Source organism: Dermacentor albipictus, chromosome 2, assembly GCF_038994185.2.
Source record: "Dermacentor albipictus isolate Rhodes 1998 colony chromosome 2, USDA_Dalb.pri_finalv2, whole genome shotgun sequence".
Classification (NCBI taxonomy): Eukaryota; Metazoa; Arthropoda; class Arachnida; order Ixodida; family Ixodidae; genus Dermacentor; species Dermacentor albipictus.
This window is the reverse complement of record NC_091822.1, coordinates 202101664-202119037: the sequence shown is the minus strand read 5'-3', so window position 1 is coordinate 202119037 and position 17374 is coordinate 202101664. Positions and strand designations below refer to the sequence as shown.

General features: G+C 45.2%; 1 protein-coding gene across 3 annotated transcripts in view; it reads right to left on the bottom strand.

Annotated features, from left to right (window-relative positions):
- mTor (serine/threonine-protein kinase Tor) overlaps window positions 1-17374 on the bottom strand; it is a 504957-nt gene that overhangs the window by 298376 nt on the left and 189207 nt on the right. For all 3 annotated transcript variants that reach the window (XM_065435416.1, XM_065435418.1, XM_065435417.2), the window contains one exon: window positions 2176-2268. In XM_065435416.1, coding sequence (XP_065291488.1) covers window positions 2176-2268 — 93 coding nt within the window. The remainder of the gene's footprint in view (window positions 1-2175; window positions 2269-17374) is intronic.

Here is a 17374-nt window from a genome sequence, read left to right as displayed (position 1 = left end):
CGCACGAACGACCAGGCATTGGGATCCAGCATGGGGCGAACATATTCGCTCGCTATCCGGTCACGGTGAGTCTGACTTCCGGCATGTTTTGGGGACAGCAACTCGGCTAGCATGGCATTGATCTATGAAAGGTGCAATAAATGCCCTTGTGATTGTTTGCACTAATGTGTTGTCATTCCTTTGTTCCAAGAGCACAGGTGAGAATCCCACAACGCACAGCTTGGAGGCCGTTCTGATCTCCGAGGCTTGTTGTTCTTCCAGGCCGCCCGACGGAGACGACGCACCGCCATGTTTGTGGGATGAAAAGTGGAAACACTACGTGTAAACCGATACGTACGCAATAAGCTGGTACGGTTTATGAGGATACAAAATACAATATGTTCAATGGCCGCTGAGTCGGGGATTTGATTTTACTACTTTTAAAATGAAACTACTTTTTAAAAAAAAAGAAAGAAAAGTCCCTTACAGTACCATGCACCTCATTCTTTCATACAGGAATACAACTTTCACTCATTTCGAAAAACAAAGATTTACTCTCCAATACACTAAAGCTGCGATAAATAAACGAAGTTGCAGTTTTGCCCGAAAGGCATAGCATTGATTACGATAGCAAATTAGTAGACAGCTATACGAAAAGTAAGGATAGCAATTTTATTGGCCATATAAACTTTAAAACATTCGCTTACTAACTAAATTAACAAGCATGGTGTCACGTGCACACAAGCAAACATGAACACATCTCACGCAGTGACCGCAGAAACTCTTTATGAGAACGCTGGAGTGGAGAAGCGTGGCAGCAGGAGCGAGCGTATTGACCTTTGTGAAGCCTCTCGCTTAAACGCGCAGAAAGCGATGAGAGCACAGCGTGATGCACCTAGATGCGTAGACTCTGTATCCATGGCAAATCACTTTCAAGATAGGGGTCGCTTCATACGTAGCAGCCACTAGAGTAGAAAGCTTCTCCTGTTTGTGTTAGCCCCGCACGCAAGCTTCGGCAACTCCAAACGCCCGTGATGCGGCCCGATTTCCATCAGTTTCCACACACGCGATCACTTTCCTTTTAATTGCTGCATCGTGATGAACTCGGCATGTCTTTGCAGTTGGCACTTCCATGCTGATAGAGCAAATGCGAAAAACGGGAAGACCAGGAAGACTGACGGTGCACTAACCTAAGCACACATACTACAGCACATGGAGGAAGCTACGGGAGCAAGGTTCTAAGTGCATGCGAGGCGGCCATTTTGAAATGCCGATGGCAATATGGTAACGCAGTTTTTGGGTTGTACTCGATTCTAATGCGCATGCAATTTTTGGGCCTGTTTTATCGAAAAAAGAAGTGCCTGTTAGATTTGAGTAAATACGGTAAATAAACCCCCTGTTCCATTCCTCATCCTCTCGACCTAGTAATCTTCACGAATGAAGCAACCCTCTTCAAGGAAACTCTGATTATGGTGGGGGCCCGCTTAGCCTCCGTATGATGTCTCGATGGCACAGGCCAGTTACCCATTACGAAATGCGCCGGCAGCGAAGGCTAGAGAGCGACCCTCTCTGTGAATCCAGATGTTGAGGCTACGACCCCAGCTCCTACAATAGGTGCAAATGCTTATCACAATACAGTTGGCAGCGACAGCTGTCAATGGTGACATTTGATGGCTCACAAGGTGATATGCTGATACTAGAAGAGGAAACAGAGTGCATGCCGGCATTCTCATGTGACACGGGCAGGCGAGTATTGTGTGAAAGCTGCCTTGGTAGTCAATCAACAGCCTACTGCTCTAGAATGTGCATGATATAAAATGCATGAATGCGCATGATAGAAAACGCATGATATGATCACAGCTGAATGCTGGTGCTGAAGGATTGTGTGTTTCAAGAACATATTAACTGTAAAAAAGAAGCATAACTGTATTGGGTCATTTCTTTTGTGTTTCCAATGGCGAACGTTCAAGCCAGGAAATTGTACGAGAAGGAGTCATATCAACGAGGTTATGTGGCATTAACCAGATTCAACTGTAAATGTCCTTTGTGTGAATCCATGCATAATTTTCTCATTCACGTGAGCTTCACCTGTACCAGTCGGCCAGCTTGCACCAAGCTGCCTCTACTATGGGGTACGGTATATGGTTTGCAAGGCTGTGGTCAGCCACCAATTGCCACATACACTTTGGTACCCACCTCTCTTTTTGGCAATGATGATGAGTCTTGCAGCATATCAATGATGATGGGCAGCAGTTCATTCATCCACTTGCGCATCTCTGTCCCACTGACCTGTAATGATGGTGGGCACAATTTGAAAGCGTCCAGTGATAGCAAAGGTACTTCATTGGTGCAAAAGCAAAATTTTAAACTTGGTAATTATTAAACTGAAACAAAGTTCAAATTAAGGCCATCTTTTTGAATGCGGAAGTTGATGCTTTCTGCGATTACCACTGAAGAGTGCTATGAAAGATCAACCAATAAGCTCCATGGAAGCCTGCAATGTCCAAAAATTGTCACCCACAAAAAGAGAAAATTGTCACCCACTAAAAATAGTGAAGCTACCAAGGAAATACATACAGGATCCTTGAATAGAAGTTTCACAGTTAATGAAAAATTCATCCTAGTCCAGGGGTGCATAATGTGCATTATCACTTCCATGCACGTATTAATTTATTTATTTGTGAATACAGTTGGTCCTATTTGGCCTATTGCAGGGTTGAAAACAACAAATTTACAAGCACTGAACAAGGGAGAGGAAACTCATAGACAGGCAAATATAGTAACAAAAGTAACACTTTCAAGAATATGGCACAGAACAGTTATAAAGAGTCAGACAAAGAATTATTATCCCTAGTCAACCCAGAGAAATACTAAGAGATCAGTTTGATAATGCCACAGTTATGAAGCCGTCTTTCAGCAAAAACTTCTGAAATGTTTAAGTGATGTGCAAAGGTTTTATTGAGTGTGCAAAATCGAGAAACGCTTGAAAAGGAAAGTGGAGGGTGGGTACAAATTTGACATGGGCCCCTTGCAGGACCCAATAATGGTGCCTGCTAAATGCCTGGGTTCTGTGGAACACAGCGTGGGAACCTTTAACAGTACTCTGAAAGAAAAGCTTACCTTGAATAGAAAAATACACAATCAGTTCACACTACCAGTACTAAACCCATGGGACTGAAACTTGGAGGACAAAAAAGAAACTTGAGAACAAGCAGAGGGCCACACAACAAGCGATGGAATGAAAAGTGATAGGTGTCCTGTCAATAAACAGGAAGTCAGCAGCATGGAATAAAGAGTGAATGTAGTAACTGACATTCTAGTTAAGAATAAAAGGATGACGTTGAGATGGGCAAGTCATGTAATGTATCTCTTTAAGTAACATAATGGGTGCCAAAGGAAGGAAAATGCAGTAAAAGATGACAGAGGATTGGTTGGTGTAATGAAATGAGGAACTCTACAGGCGTACGATGGAGTCAGCCTTGCAATAAAGTGTTAAGTGGTACAGTGGAACCCACTTATAAACAGTGCTGGTTTTAAAAATATATTGGATATAACAGTGAGCAACGGACGCACCATCAACTTCTGTATGTATTCTACAGTAAAATAAATCACTTACAAGAATGCTGGTGTGCTATATTAGTGTTTAAAACCATTAAATCTGGCTACTTGATGTGTTCCCTGAAACGAACAGACACAAAATCCTTGAAAAAATATATAATAATGCAGCAGAACGGATCTCACTATGACTGTTGACGGTAATGTGTAAGCACTGAATCAATATGGCGACACAATGTACTGCCACTGCCGAAATGACTTATGTATGAGGTGTGTATTGCAGTGGTACACCTATTTCGCACTTTCCTAAGAACACTTGGTGTCATCTAGCACTGCCACTGTGAAGACTGTGTGTGCGCTCCAAAATGCACGGCGGACCAGTGCATGCAAACACTGAGAAACACGTCATGCAATAACTGGGCTCCTCTTTTGCGCTTATTTCTGGACACACTGTGCCATCTAGTGGCAATGACGAAAAGTCCTTGCGTGGCCTTTAAGACAAGAAGTGTGGCATGCTGGTGCCTACAAACGCTGAAAATTGTTCCCTCACTTGCTGTGCACCTAATGCAGACATAATGCCGCAACAAAAGTGCATGCATAATGACCCGTTGTATGCTTCGATTCCCGGACACACGAGTCTGCTTGTTATATATGTTTTGCACGTGCACAGCCTTTGGAAAATGTTATTTTGGTACAGTGCGAGAATTTGTACGGAAATTATAGTGTGGAAATTTGTGACTCCGAAACTTACGTTATAAGCGCTCTATGCTTTAACGGGCCTCTTCAATTTTGCACTTCTGGCTACACACGGGCTGCCAGAGCCAGCCAGAGCTCCTTCGTTTTTCTCGGGCTGCTTCGCCCATCGTGCGATGCACTTCTGCCATGCATTCGTTTCACTCAAGTTGGACAGTTCTGGCTACCTGCAGGCTGCCAGAACCAGCCAGAACAATTTTGGTCTAACTACTCTCTGGAAGTTCTCTGGCTAGCAGATGACAAAAAGAGGCAATGAGCACTTGCCGCCATCCTTTTGAGGACTTGACGGATTGCAACGTGGGCGGTTGAGGTTATTTACCTCGCTCAGCCGACTGGCTACAGTCACCTTTGGTTTACATTACTTTAGTGTTATCTTCCAAGGTTCTACTGCAGCGTTCCGCCTCGTGAGGCTATGCGATACGAGCAGTGGCGAACTATTTCAAGCTTTCTATCATGTGTATCTCGTGACGGCTTCCTCCTGGCCATGAACAGCTTGCCGCACTCTCAATCATGTGTGCATGCTATCTGCGTCATGTTCCATGCAAGTTGTACTCCTCAAAGATGTGAACTCATTCTCATACATTGCGGTGCCACTTTGCTTCATCTTTATCTAGCGGTATCCCTCTGCAGATATTTCGCATGTATGCAGTGATATATCCTTTTTCTGAAGTTAGGAAAGGCATTGCAGCTAGCCCGAGTTCACTACGTCTCTGTCATATGCATGGGTGGCAGCTTGAAACTGATGTGTTCGAACTATAGACTGTTGATGTTAAAGGAATGCACTGGTTGAGTAATGGCCACACGTACACTAACTTATTGCTTTCATGATTGACCAATACTATTTTTCGTGTGAAACTTTTTGCTCATCACAGACGGCATGAATTTTCATGCACTAACCGCTGCCCCAGGTCCTTCAGCACAGGGGCAGAAGAGAAGCACCACAAGCCAAAACAAACTTTCTGAAACAGAAGCCCATACAAGGATGTCTGAAGAAAATTTGATGTGTATAAGACGTACCCAATATCCTGCGTTTTCACGTCTTGCCAAATGATGACAAAACGCCAAATCATCAATGTCGCCAGCGGTGATCACTACGAGCAGACAACCTCGAGCAATCGCTTTGGCGATCACTCACACGCAATTTTGCATCTGGGTATCAGACGTGTCGGAGACCATTTGTTGTGCTGTATAAAGTGAGGTGCGCAGTGTGCATCCTGCGCCCTGTCATGCGAAATCTTGCAAAAGCGATCGTATTCCCGAATGCAACTATATAGTATATTCAAGCTGGCAATGCATAAATGGGCTGACTAAGCCGAGTATGCGCTGGCCTCACTGGCCGCTGCCATGCTAGTAGCGTGTTTACGCTTATTCCGTGGCCAGCTGTCCAGGTGTTCAATTATGCAAATTTCGGGCAGCTTCGGGTTGTCTTGGGATCTCAGCCCACGCGACTTCCTATCAGGACCGAAAATAGCTGGCTGCTGTCTTGCTGCCAAAACTCCGAAAATCGAAGAGGCCCAGTGTTGTGAGCTCGACTGTGCTTTCTGTCTAATTAAAATGTTCGAATGTTTGTCCCCTGTTTGTAATATCCTGTTTCGGTATCCAGTTTCGGTTTTGAATGGTTATGACTGCTGGCGCCACTCGGCGCCTAACGCTGTAGGTATGCCCTGATGTATTTCCTTTCCTCTCACTGGAATAAACGCATTCTTTGTCTGGTCCCCGACTTGAGCAACCTGGCTCTTTTGTGGCATTTTGCGCTTGGCCATTAAGCCTCATGGTGTAGGTCCCGCGTCCAGCTGCCCTGTCGAAGCTACTACATACTGGCGACGAGGATGGTATTGTCGATGCGTTCAGTTCCTCAAACGGTAAACAGTAGCGTAATGTCCCACTTTTCCGCACAGACGGCAGGTAACATGCTTGGCCAGACAGCCTAGATCAGATGCAATGTGGTGAAGAGAACCACATTGGTAGCAATGGACTGTGATGTCTTGACTGGCTTTGTGGAGTTTGGGTCGGGTGCCATATTGGTCGGGCACCATGTTGGCCGGCCTCTCCAGGTTGCGACTTTTCGTCATGCCATTGAGCGCCATCTTTAAACCCGCCGAGTCAAGGGAAAAGGGTGGCGGGGATCGCCCTCTTGCGTACCAGGGCGAGCAACATGACAGTTGTCGGTGCTATCTTGCCGTTGCGTTGAGATGCGATGGACGTGTGAGCCGTTGAAAACTTCAAGCTGCTTGTGAACTTGCTCCACACTTCGTTCGATTTCCTCGGCCTTCTTGAGCATGAAGGAAGGTCCTTCGTAGAGTAACCTTTCTCGTATTCTTGCTGATGTGACGCCTTGCAAGATTTTGTCGCGAAGAGACTCGTGCCAAATGTCGAATGCACAAGCAGGTGCTAGCCTCTGTAATGCGGTGACAAAGTCCTGGAAGGTTTCCCCAGGTTGTTGTTTTTTGTCCCTGAAGATAATACGATGTACCAGGGTATTGGTGCTTTCTTCATAGTGACGGTCAGATATGCGAAGAATGTCTTCGAATGTTGCAGTTGTCAGGTCCGTACGTGACGCCAGGTCGTAGTAGAGACGCTGCCTCTCAAAGCCTAAGTTACTGAGTAAAATGGCTTTCTTCCTCTCATCGTGTAGTGCCTCACATGCGGTCGCCTGGAGAAACATAAAAGAAGAATGTTTCCAAGTAAGCCTGCAGAGAAAGGTGGCTGGGGGGGTGCAAATGCCATGCTGGGCACCGAGAACAAAGGCGGGGGAGTTGAGGGGGACGAAGCAGAAGTAGAGTACGTCAAAAACAGGAAAATTTAAAAAAGTATGTAGATAATCGTCGCGCAACCAAAGTTTCTCAGTTTCAGTCAGGAGATCTGGTTACAGTATGTACCTCACGGAAATCTGGTCCTAAATACTCCGGTCCATTCAAGATTTATCGTTAAGTAGGTCGAAGTACTTTCCAGCTTGAAAATGGCAAGCATTGGAATGCTTCTAAACTGGTGAAATACACGGTATGTCAAGATGAAATGACAGATGAAAGGAGTCATTTCAATGGCAACACATCCTTGGATGATAGTTTTCCACCATTTCTTCCTGTTCCTAGAGGTACCGGTTTTCCTGCTGCATCCACTTTATTACAACCGCCTGTTTCACCCCCGCAACCGAGTTCACCCTATGCAGAAAGGTCTCCTGAGCTTCCATACGACACTCCTTCCCAAGACACAGCTCCTGAAGGCACTTGGGACGCCGACACACATTCCAGTTGCTGTACAAGTAATGATTCCTCTGATTCTACTCTACGACTAGAACCAGTCCTCTGTAGGTCTACACGCCATACACAACCTCCAGTACAGTTTCAGGATTATGTTACCAAGTAACTTTACTGCCCTGCTTTATTTTCTACAGAGGTTTCAATCCTCCCACTTGACTCTAGCTCTTATGCCAAAAATGTCTTTCCTTACATGTTTGTTACGTAAATAGTACACAAGTAGTATCCTTCAAAAGGGAGAATTTCTGGCAGCATAAAGGTGCAACCTTTATGCTGTCGGGGATCTTTATGAGTCGGGGATCTCACTTTACTACATCAAAAATGATACTTTTGTTTAAGCGGGTACGGTTTAACGAGGTTTCACTGTATAAAGATGTCATCACCAAACACTTGTGTTACGGTGCTTACATGTGATCACCAGTACCAACTCATTTCAAGTTTATAACACATGGCATGTAGTGTGCTGTATTTCCACTGCATTTATTTTTCAATTTGGCGAACGCCCACAAAAAATGTATAAATGATACATGTTCATAAGTCAAACCTTAGACATTGTATAACTGCTTACACTTCTGTATTCTTCTGTAAGTCATGGCTCTTGCTTCTTACAAGAGGAGAGCGAGTGGCGCATTTTTTTTTTCAAGGGAGAGGTGATGTGACATCCTGTTTCGAAATCCAGTTTCGGTTTCGAATGGTTATAACAGCTGGCGCCACTCTGTGCCTAACGTTGTAAGTGTGTCTTGATGTATTTCCTTTTCCCTCACCGGAATAAACGCATTCTTTGTCTGGTCCTCGACTTGAGCAGTCTGGCTCTTCTTTCGTGGTGCTTCGCACCCGGCCGTTAGGCCTCACACCGTAGGTCCCGCTCCGGCCGCTCCGTCGAAGCTACTACACTGTTTTTTCCATGCAACTCGGTTACAACAATTATTGGTTATAACAATAGGATATTCTTCGCACTTGAATATTGTTATTTGTAGGTTCGACTGCAATGGCTTGGAATTTTCTTTGTCCTGCAATGAACATAACATACACTGATCCTAATATTTAGTTGAGATAAGAGGATAAAGTGAAGCTGGCCATGTCATGAAACATGTAGCACAAATAACTGATAGCCTATGCATGTACCAATAAGATTAAAATATGTTTCACTATAGGAAGGGTACAAGTGATGCAGGATGGGTAAATTAAGTTTCCAGGAAAGGCCCTTGTCTTGTGACAAGATGTCAGCTTGAACTACCATATTTTCTAGAAAATAGGCTGAACACAAATGTAGGTCGACCCCTGCGTACTGAACTAGCCGAGAAAGAAAAAAATTAATTAGAATAATTAGAATGTAAGTCAATCAATACCTTTTTAGACAAACAAACTTGAAATATGACACACCCAGGGGAGGGACTGCCCAAAGTACTTTTGGAGCAATTTTTGGGGCAAGTAAAATTGTGTTTTGGAGCAGTTTGAAGCAGACAAAAATGCATTTTGGAGCAGCTTGGAGGAGACTAAATTTCAATTTGGAGCAGATAAAATTTTATTTTGCAGCAGTTTGGACCTGGGCAATCTGAATTTTGGTGGAATAATGGAATATCAAGTATGCCAGCACAACCAGTCCTGATTTCAGCGTTTCGAAACTATGACAGAACACAGAATTAGCCAATACGAGCGCTGTACTGCATCTGTCTTAAGCAACATTTTAAACTGAATTTTGGAGTAGATTACTCGGATAATGAAACCGTCTAATGCATGCAAATTTTGGTAATAGTAACTGTCGATTTTTAATTAGTGGTACCAATAACAAAAAGCATGCGTTCTGCAATAGAGAGTCCGAAAGTTAAAAAAGTAGCCCATCACACGTTTTATAAAAACACTTTTCTTTAATGTCTCGACAGTGGGGGTGAAGTGCCCGGAAATGTGCTTCATTAACAGACCGTATGGAGAAATTAGAGTTATGAACTACTGTGGTTTATATTCAAAGATATGTCTACATAGTAGACCAGGGCAATTACAAAGCACCTAGTGCTTAACTTTCTGGTATAACGTAATGCCACTGCCACACGGGCACCCGCAAACACCATTGAGCATGAAGCTCTCTAATGGAGAGTTACGGCAATGCAGTTGCAGCCATGCTACATGGCACAGCGCGAGCTTCGACGGGCGCTGCATGGGGCAGAAATGGCGCTGCTGCGCTTACTTCCGCGTGCAACTGTTTACATATACAGTCGCCATTAAACTAATCTATATGTATATTTTTTTAATGCAGTACGTAATCTAATAAGGTTACAGTGAGAAAGTTCGCTGTATGTCACTGCAAGACTTTTGTTTTCCAAGCACAGCGAAGTTGCAAGCAATGCTGGCCATACTGCGTTCTTGCTTTCGTGCGTGGGTACAGAGTAGCGTGGGTACATAGGACACATTGTTCGACTGGCACGCTTCGAGTTGTGATTCTGTTGTGTAATTGTGCATGTGCGTGTGTTTACAGTGAGCTCAAATGCTCACATATGAGTGACGAAGCCGAAGACGTGAAAAAGAAGGTCGCATTGGCCATGGCCACAACAATTGGCATTGAGCTCCGGGATCGCTCATTGCAGTGCGTGTCACCTGGATAGTTTATCCGTATGACCACTGGGACTACACGTGCAACTCGCGCGCAGGTGTGTAAATGGCAGAACGACATTTTACCATGCGGCATGGCAAAGAATTGGTGTAGAGGGTACAAGTGCTGATGTCCTTAAAAACAAATTAAAAACTTTCATTACGTAGCATATAACCCAAGGCAAAACAAAAGTAATAACGCTAAAATTTGTAAGTGAACTAGTTACGACGATTTTATTAGCGTGGTTTTTTTTTGGTGCTGTGGCTATCTGGGAACGAGAGTACTCTATCCAGCAGTAATGGTCATTGCAGAACTTGCCCAGAATCTCCATTTAACTTCTTCGGTGCAAGGGAGACCGTGTGACACAGAGTGCAACTCCACTGACATTAAGGGGACAGGGTAGGTCCTATTCTAGCCATGTATTTTAGGCTATGTTCGTGACCCTTTTTCTAGTGATCTGCTGGGGTTAGAACAATAATCTTGGTGGCATTGTAATCAGCAATGTTAGGTAGTGTTACTGAACCAGGATTATTTCTTTTTAGAGATTAGATTTTTTGTTTTCATTTTTTTACTGGACCCACCAAATTTTAGAGCCAAAATCTGCAGTAAATAGCCTGTAAACAAAAATCCCCTGCAAGAATATTTAAAATCCTGGTTCAGTAGACTTTCTGTAATGTTTGCTCAATATCTGAAAAATTTTGTTGCCCTAGCGCTTGTAGTTTCTGAAAAAAAGGGTCAAATGCAGCAAAATTTGGTGTTTTGAGATAATTGGCTTTGAAGTGGAAGAAAGAGCTTTATTGCAATATAGGACTATAGAAAAAAATTCTGGTGCATTTTTTCGATAGCCACCAGCCTGGTAGTCCCCTCCATCGTCAACACTTCTTTTCTGAGCTAGCTGCCTAGTTTTCCCGGCCCCCTTAGTTACCAGCCGTGTAGCCCTCTCTGCAATGTACACTCGCCGCCGGTCAACTTGGCGCAACCACTGGACCGTGAACCGTCCTGGAGAAGCTCGGAATGACCTCAAAATGTCGGCTCGAGCAATGCTACGGTCATTAAAAGTTAGCACAGCATCCATTGTCACTATTTTCAGCGTCTTGAGGCCAAGAAAGACATTCTTCGGAGCGCGCTCCCATACAACCTTGTTGAACGCCTCATTCGCGCTCTGAGTTTTTCCATGGAGACATTTCTGGAGAAGCTCAGGTTTTGAGAGCTGCTAAAACACCGGCGTTCCGCTTCCAGCGTTCCGCCGAGCGCGAAAGCTTTGATGCAGACGCGCACGTGGTGGCCGTGACGCCCACTCCTTGATTGTGTTGCAGACAATTGGGGTCATTGGAGATCGAGTTATGCCGGTTTCCGTGGAAGAGATGTTTTTTAAAGCCATTCTTTGGCTTCGTCATTGCATTACCGCTACATAACCAGCACCAAAGTATAAATAAATTCAATTGTCCGCGAACACACGCCAAAGCACGTGCAAAACGCCCCGCGTTGCGAGTAATCCAGCTGCGTCTTAGGATTCGTTTGGCTAAGTGAAATATGTTAGCTAGGTTTTCATTGTTGCCAAATGAGTAACAGCCATTCCGCTAAACGTGACAAAAAATAGGCGGTGAAAAAATTTTTTTTTTTTCAGTTTAGGAGAGGCAAAGGTCCCGAGCATGAGTGAAAGGGAGCGTGGCTGGATGCTGCCTAGGTTTCGAAAAATGTTGATTTTGAGGTAAATATTTCGCGTAGGCGCAAACGAAACACTGGGCCATGTTAAGGAAAGAATAGAGATTTTAAATTACACAAAAACAAAAAATCCATTTTTTTCCGAAAATTTGCCTACCCTGTTCCCTTAAAACGAAGGAGTTAAATGGAGTTAAATCTGCTTTCACTGCGATAGCAATTATATGAACACTCCAGGTGCATTTCTGCCATCATAGTTGCCGTGATGTTCCATATAAAGCCCAAGAGCAATAACATTGTCACCGCACACTATATGCTGTATGTGCGAGTGAAAGCGTACAAGGGTGAGCCGACAATCGCGGCTCAACATTGCACACATAGAGGAGGAAAGTGGTGAGGAAGCGCGCCTAGGCACAAGAGAGAGGGAGGGGCATGCGTATGGCACACCAGTACAGACCCTTTCTTGAGCACGAGGGTTGCAATGTGGGCTTGTTAATAATGCATCCATCTTCAAAGCGATCTGCAATGGGGACAGAGTGTGCCGCGTGCTGATAGCTTCGTATGTGTCGTGTTCTCGCTGCTTAATTCACCTTGAAGCATGAGGCAGCCCGAAGGTCAACTCGCTCGCTGCTGCTGCCACGCTTTCTCACTCGAGTGTTTTGAAAGTGAGTGTGTACGGTCATCAAATGAGATGTGTTCATGTTTGCTTTACACGCGTGGCACCATGCCTGTTAGTTTAGTTAGTGAACGAGTGTCTACAAGGTTATACGGCCGATAAGACTAATATCGTTACTTTGTATAGCTGTCAACTACAGTAAAACCTTGTTAAACCGTACCTGCTTAAACAGTAGTTTCGTTTTAAAAGTAGTAGAGTCAGATCCCCAACCTAATGGCCATTAAACATTATGCATTTTGTATCCGCATAAACCATACCAGCTTATTGCATATGTATCAGTTAACACGTAGTGTTTCCACTTTTTGGGGTGAAATCACGGCGGTATGTCGGCCCGGCAGAACAACGAGCCTCAAAGATCGGAACAGCTTCCAAGCGCAAACGCAGAGCACGCTTGGAAGAAGCCACATCAACATCAGCATCATTTCGGCACCATGCCAGAGTCGGAGCATTGTGGCTCGTGTTGTGGTGTCGTGCACGCTAGGACAAAAACCCGGTGCTCAGCATAGAAGAAAAATTGGACATCATTCATGCCGCCGAACGTGACACGAAGAAGTCGGTGGTGGCACGTGGGAGGAATCTGCCGTTGACTACGGTGTGTGGCATTTGGAATGCGAAGGAGAAGTTGGTCGGCAATGCTGCTGCGACTGTGAAAATACGTTAGCTATGAGGTTCGACTTCTCGCCATCGTGGCCTCTGTTATTGCCGAAGTGTCGCCTAACGATAGTGATGAGGATGACACGGAAAGCGACAGCACAGACGATTCAGGCCCAACAGCGGCTGATGCTGCGCGTTACATTAGCCTCGTGCTGGTGTTTGCCGAGAAGAGGAGCTGGCAGAAAAGCTGGCTCATAGCTTGAGCGAGTTTGAGGCCGTCATCGTCGCTGCTAGCCCGCCGCGGCATCAAACGAAAATACCATACTTTTGTCGTGCGAAGTGAATAAATACTGCATGTTTTCTGCCCTTTGTAGTGCCATGCCACGTGCTTATCATCGAGGTGACAGGAGCTGCCACACTACGTGCCTATCATCGAGACGACGAAAGCTCCCACTTCTCCACAACGAATCAAGAATTCGACATGGGAAGGGACTTCAAGAAGCACCCAGCCATCTCAGCGACAAAATCAAGAATTCGACACGGGTGACATCATCACTTGCCTCGACAGGTTCTTACTGATGAGGAGTCACCAAAGAGATTTAAGGAAGAATTGGCCCATTGTGAAAGAGAGAGTCACCTCCAGCCACCCAGTCGGTCTGATGTGCTCTTACAACTACATGTACGCTATCATCCACTATCTGTAAATATTGTATAAAGTTTTTTCATTTCTTCTTCGTCTCTGGAAAGAGTTCGTCTCTTGTCCTCCACTCCGAAGTCACAACAGTGGATGGCAAGTTGTGGGATTCGAAGCCAGATAACGCCCGCTATACCACTTAATGGCAGCCATGAGGTTAACTGGCGTCAGCTACTTTGGAGGGGTGAGTGCCCGACGTTTGGCTTTCGCATCACCAGACTTCTGTCGCACATGTAAATGCAGTTGCAGCCATGCTACATGGCACAGCGCGAGCTTCGACGGGCGCTGCATGGGGCAGAAACGGCGCTGCTGCGCTTACTTCCGCGTGCAACTGTTTACGTATACAGTCGCCATTAAACTAATCTATATGTATATTTCTGTCGCACATGTAAATGCTTCCTCAAGTATTCTGAAATGCTTGTAGTGGTTATGTCTTAGTTTGCATCAGGCCATGCATAGATTTCCAACTTCAGAAGCAAAGGTAATTTAGAGGCAAAACCGGAGACGAGCCGTCAGATCGCGATGGAGAAGCTCAGGGTACCGGACCTTCTTGATGTTTGTCAGGAGATGGGCATTTCGGTTGCCGCGGCAAGGCGAAAGAAAGCCATTCTGGACATTATGAGCGCACAAGAGGTAACTGAGAAGGAAGTCGAAAAGGTTTGGGGAGAAATTCTTGAGAGGAGAAGCGAGAAAAAATGCTCGACGAGGCAGAAAACAAAAAAAAAGGCGCGAGGAGGCAGAGGACAGAAAAAGCTGTGAGGAGGCATAGGAGAAAGAAAGGCGCGAGGAGGCAGAGGAGAAAGAAAGGCACCAAGAGCGAGATCATGCTCTTAAAATGGGAAGTGGAAATAGAGCAAATTTGAATCAGCTAGGTGCGTTCAAGTCCCCTTTCCGGTGGAGATGATATGCCTAAACTGAGAATACAACCTGATGCTACTGTACAGGATAGGTGGTGATATCACACTTTTTCTTGTGAATCTCGAACATACATGTGAAAAGATAGGGCTGGACGAAAGCCTTTGGTCTTAAAAACTTCTTTCAGTTGTCCCAAGAGAGGCCACGGAAGGTCTTGCATGATTGTCTAAAGAAGACAACAAAAACTGCCTTGAAATGCCTCGGCAGAGGCATTTCTACAGCGGTTTAGACAGGCAAAAGGGGGCTGCGAGTCACAAACTGAGTTTGTGTATGCCACGACAAGGTGCTTGAATGCATAGCACTGGAGCAGTTTTACCGAGTTCTTCCAGAAGAAGTTAGACTTGGGCTGCAGGACAGGCTCCCAGAGGGAGACCTAGAGAAGGCAGTGCAGCTCGCGGAGGAATAATACATGTGCCGAAATTTTCAAGGAAAACCGATTCAGGAAGACAGGCTAGAAAAAAAGGACTATTCTGTAAAGCGGTTTTTCCCTCACAATCCAATTTTGCCGAATAAGAAATCATCTACGAGCGACGAGTTCTGCAAAGGAGTATCGACTAAGGCTGAGGTGGCGAGGGAAGGGCTAGCAGAGACAGCGCAATTGGCTGGGGCCACTAAAGCTAAGGCAGACATAGAGCGCGTGTTCGAGGCTCGGAGACCAATTACCTGCTTCCATTGCAACAAGGAAGGCCATATTTCCTCAAATTGCAAGGAGCGTCCGTCTCTCCTCCTCCACACCAAGGTCACAAAACCTTTCATCGCACTCTTTCGCAGTTCCTTTTTGGACTGGTAAGTAAGTGATGTCAGGCTATTCCAGTTAAGCAGTACTACCATTTATTACATACTTCTTCCAAGCTACGGCCAACTATGGTTTAATGAGGTTTCCCTGTAATTTGCTATTGCAATCGATGCTTCGCCTTTCATGTAGATTTTTACTGCAACATTTTATTACAAATTTGCCATTAGCCCTTAGTGATAGGTCAATTTAAAAGCGCTCAGGCCTCGCCCATATGGATATAAAAACATATTGGAATAGTTTTACGTCATACTGGACCTGGGGACAGCGACATCTGCCCATTGAACCTGCAGCAGCACCCACCTCAATGGTATCTCGTTCACACGCAGCACCTTCAGCCTACTTTTTGTTGTTTTGTGCCTCAGCTAGGGAGCACCGCACCGCTTGGGCCACTCAACCGTACCCTAGTGCACTCTAAATACAACCACCCTGGCTATTGAGACAGCAGCAACGACAGCTGTGAGTCGGGATATTTTGGCGATATATTGAATGCTAAAAAAATTTTCCCAATGCCCTAAACACAGCAGCGATTTGACATTTAGGAAGAATGTAGGCCACATTATTCATTATGTGCAGCACATTTTTTTTTTGCAGGTTAATTGTGTGTTTTGAAAATATTTATGGAATAGCCGTTTTTTCCCCTATTTTTATGTGTCATATGCCTGAGATGTTGGTTTTCCAGGTCCCCTGGGTGAATAAAGCAAAATACATTGTTTATATTGGCTTGAATTAGAAAGCATATCATCAGCTGTCGATGTCTTCGAGCTCGCGCAGGTTTCCATTGTCACATGTCTTCAATGTCAATGATGGTTCAACTGAGAGCAAGGGCATTCTCTTAGATGACCGGCCTTGATCTGTTGCATGTGAGGCCATTCTCTTTTGTGTGGGCTGCTCATGTGTGGGCTGTTCGTAGAGACACTCTGGAAGATACGGCAAAAGATTGTGGGTACTGTATCAGACCGAAGCACAGGCTTTCCATGCTGTGCAGATACTTCCTGACCTTCAATGATATGCACAAAATGCCTTGGTATGTACTTTGCATCAAAGTGCAGCTCACAAATGGAGTTAGTGACTTCCAAAGGGCTGATCGGTGCGGTGAAGATTGAGCTCTCACACCCGGCGCCTTTCTTCATCTTTAGGGACTCCGAAGAGCAAAATCTTGGCCTGACCTTTCAAGCTGCTGTATACGGTTTTGCAACCCACTACACAACAGTAGTTCTCTCACTGAGGTGTGCTCATCCTGTCCTCCTTTGAACACTTTGCCGAGTCGGCGAGTTACCAGACAAACTATAGACATCGGCAAGGGCCGTATGCGTGCACGTACATCATGCAGATAGCATCGTCTGATGGTAGCAAGCAACCTCAATTCATGGCAAAGCAGTAATTTTATTGTGTTCTTTTTTTTTCGCACATGGTAGGTACAAACAGTGACTAAAAAAAAAACAACAACACAAGCATGACGATGCATGGAGCAGACGATGGTATGTCAAGCAGACGACAACTCGGCGGCACCGTAACCACCGCTGGTATGAACGATTCCGTCAGGCCGCTGAGGCACCGGATTGGCTGGAACTTCTGAAGAAGGCGACGGCAGCGCAGCTGGAAATTTCAATGTTTTTTGCTTCACTCTCACCGCTTGCCATGGCCTCCATTGGACCTACTCCCCCATTCTAATACATTCTAGTTATACGCGCACAAATTACGAGAAACTGCGGAAGGCCGTGTCGCATGGTGTGCGGAATGCGAATGGCTGCGCTCTCTATTGGAGAATGATTCTGCTCGCTGTTCACGGCAACTGCCGGAGCACACATGCCAAAGCCGTTCTGGCACAGCATGGCACAATTTCGGTCCATTTTCTGTGTTTGGTGCAATTTTGCACAGGAATATGCATTTGTATCAAAATGGCACA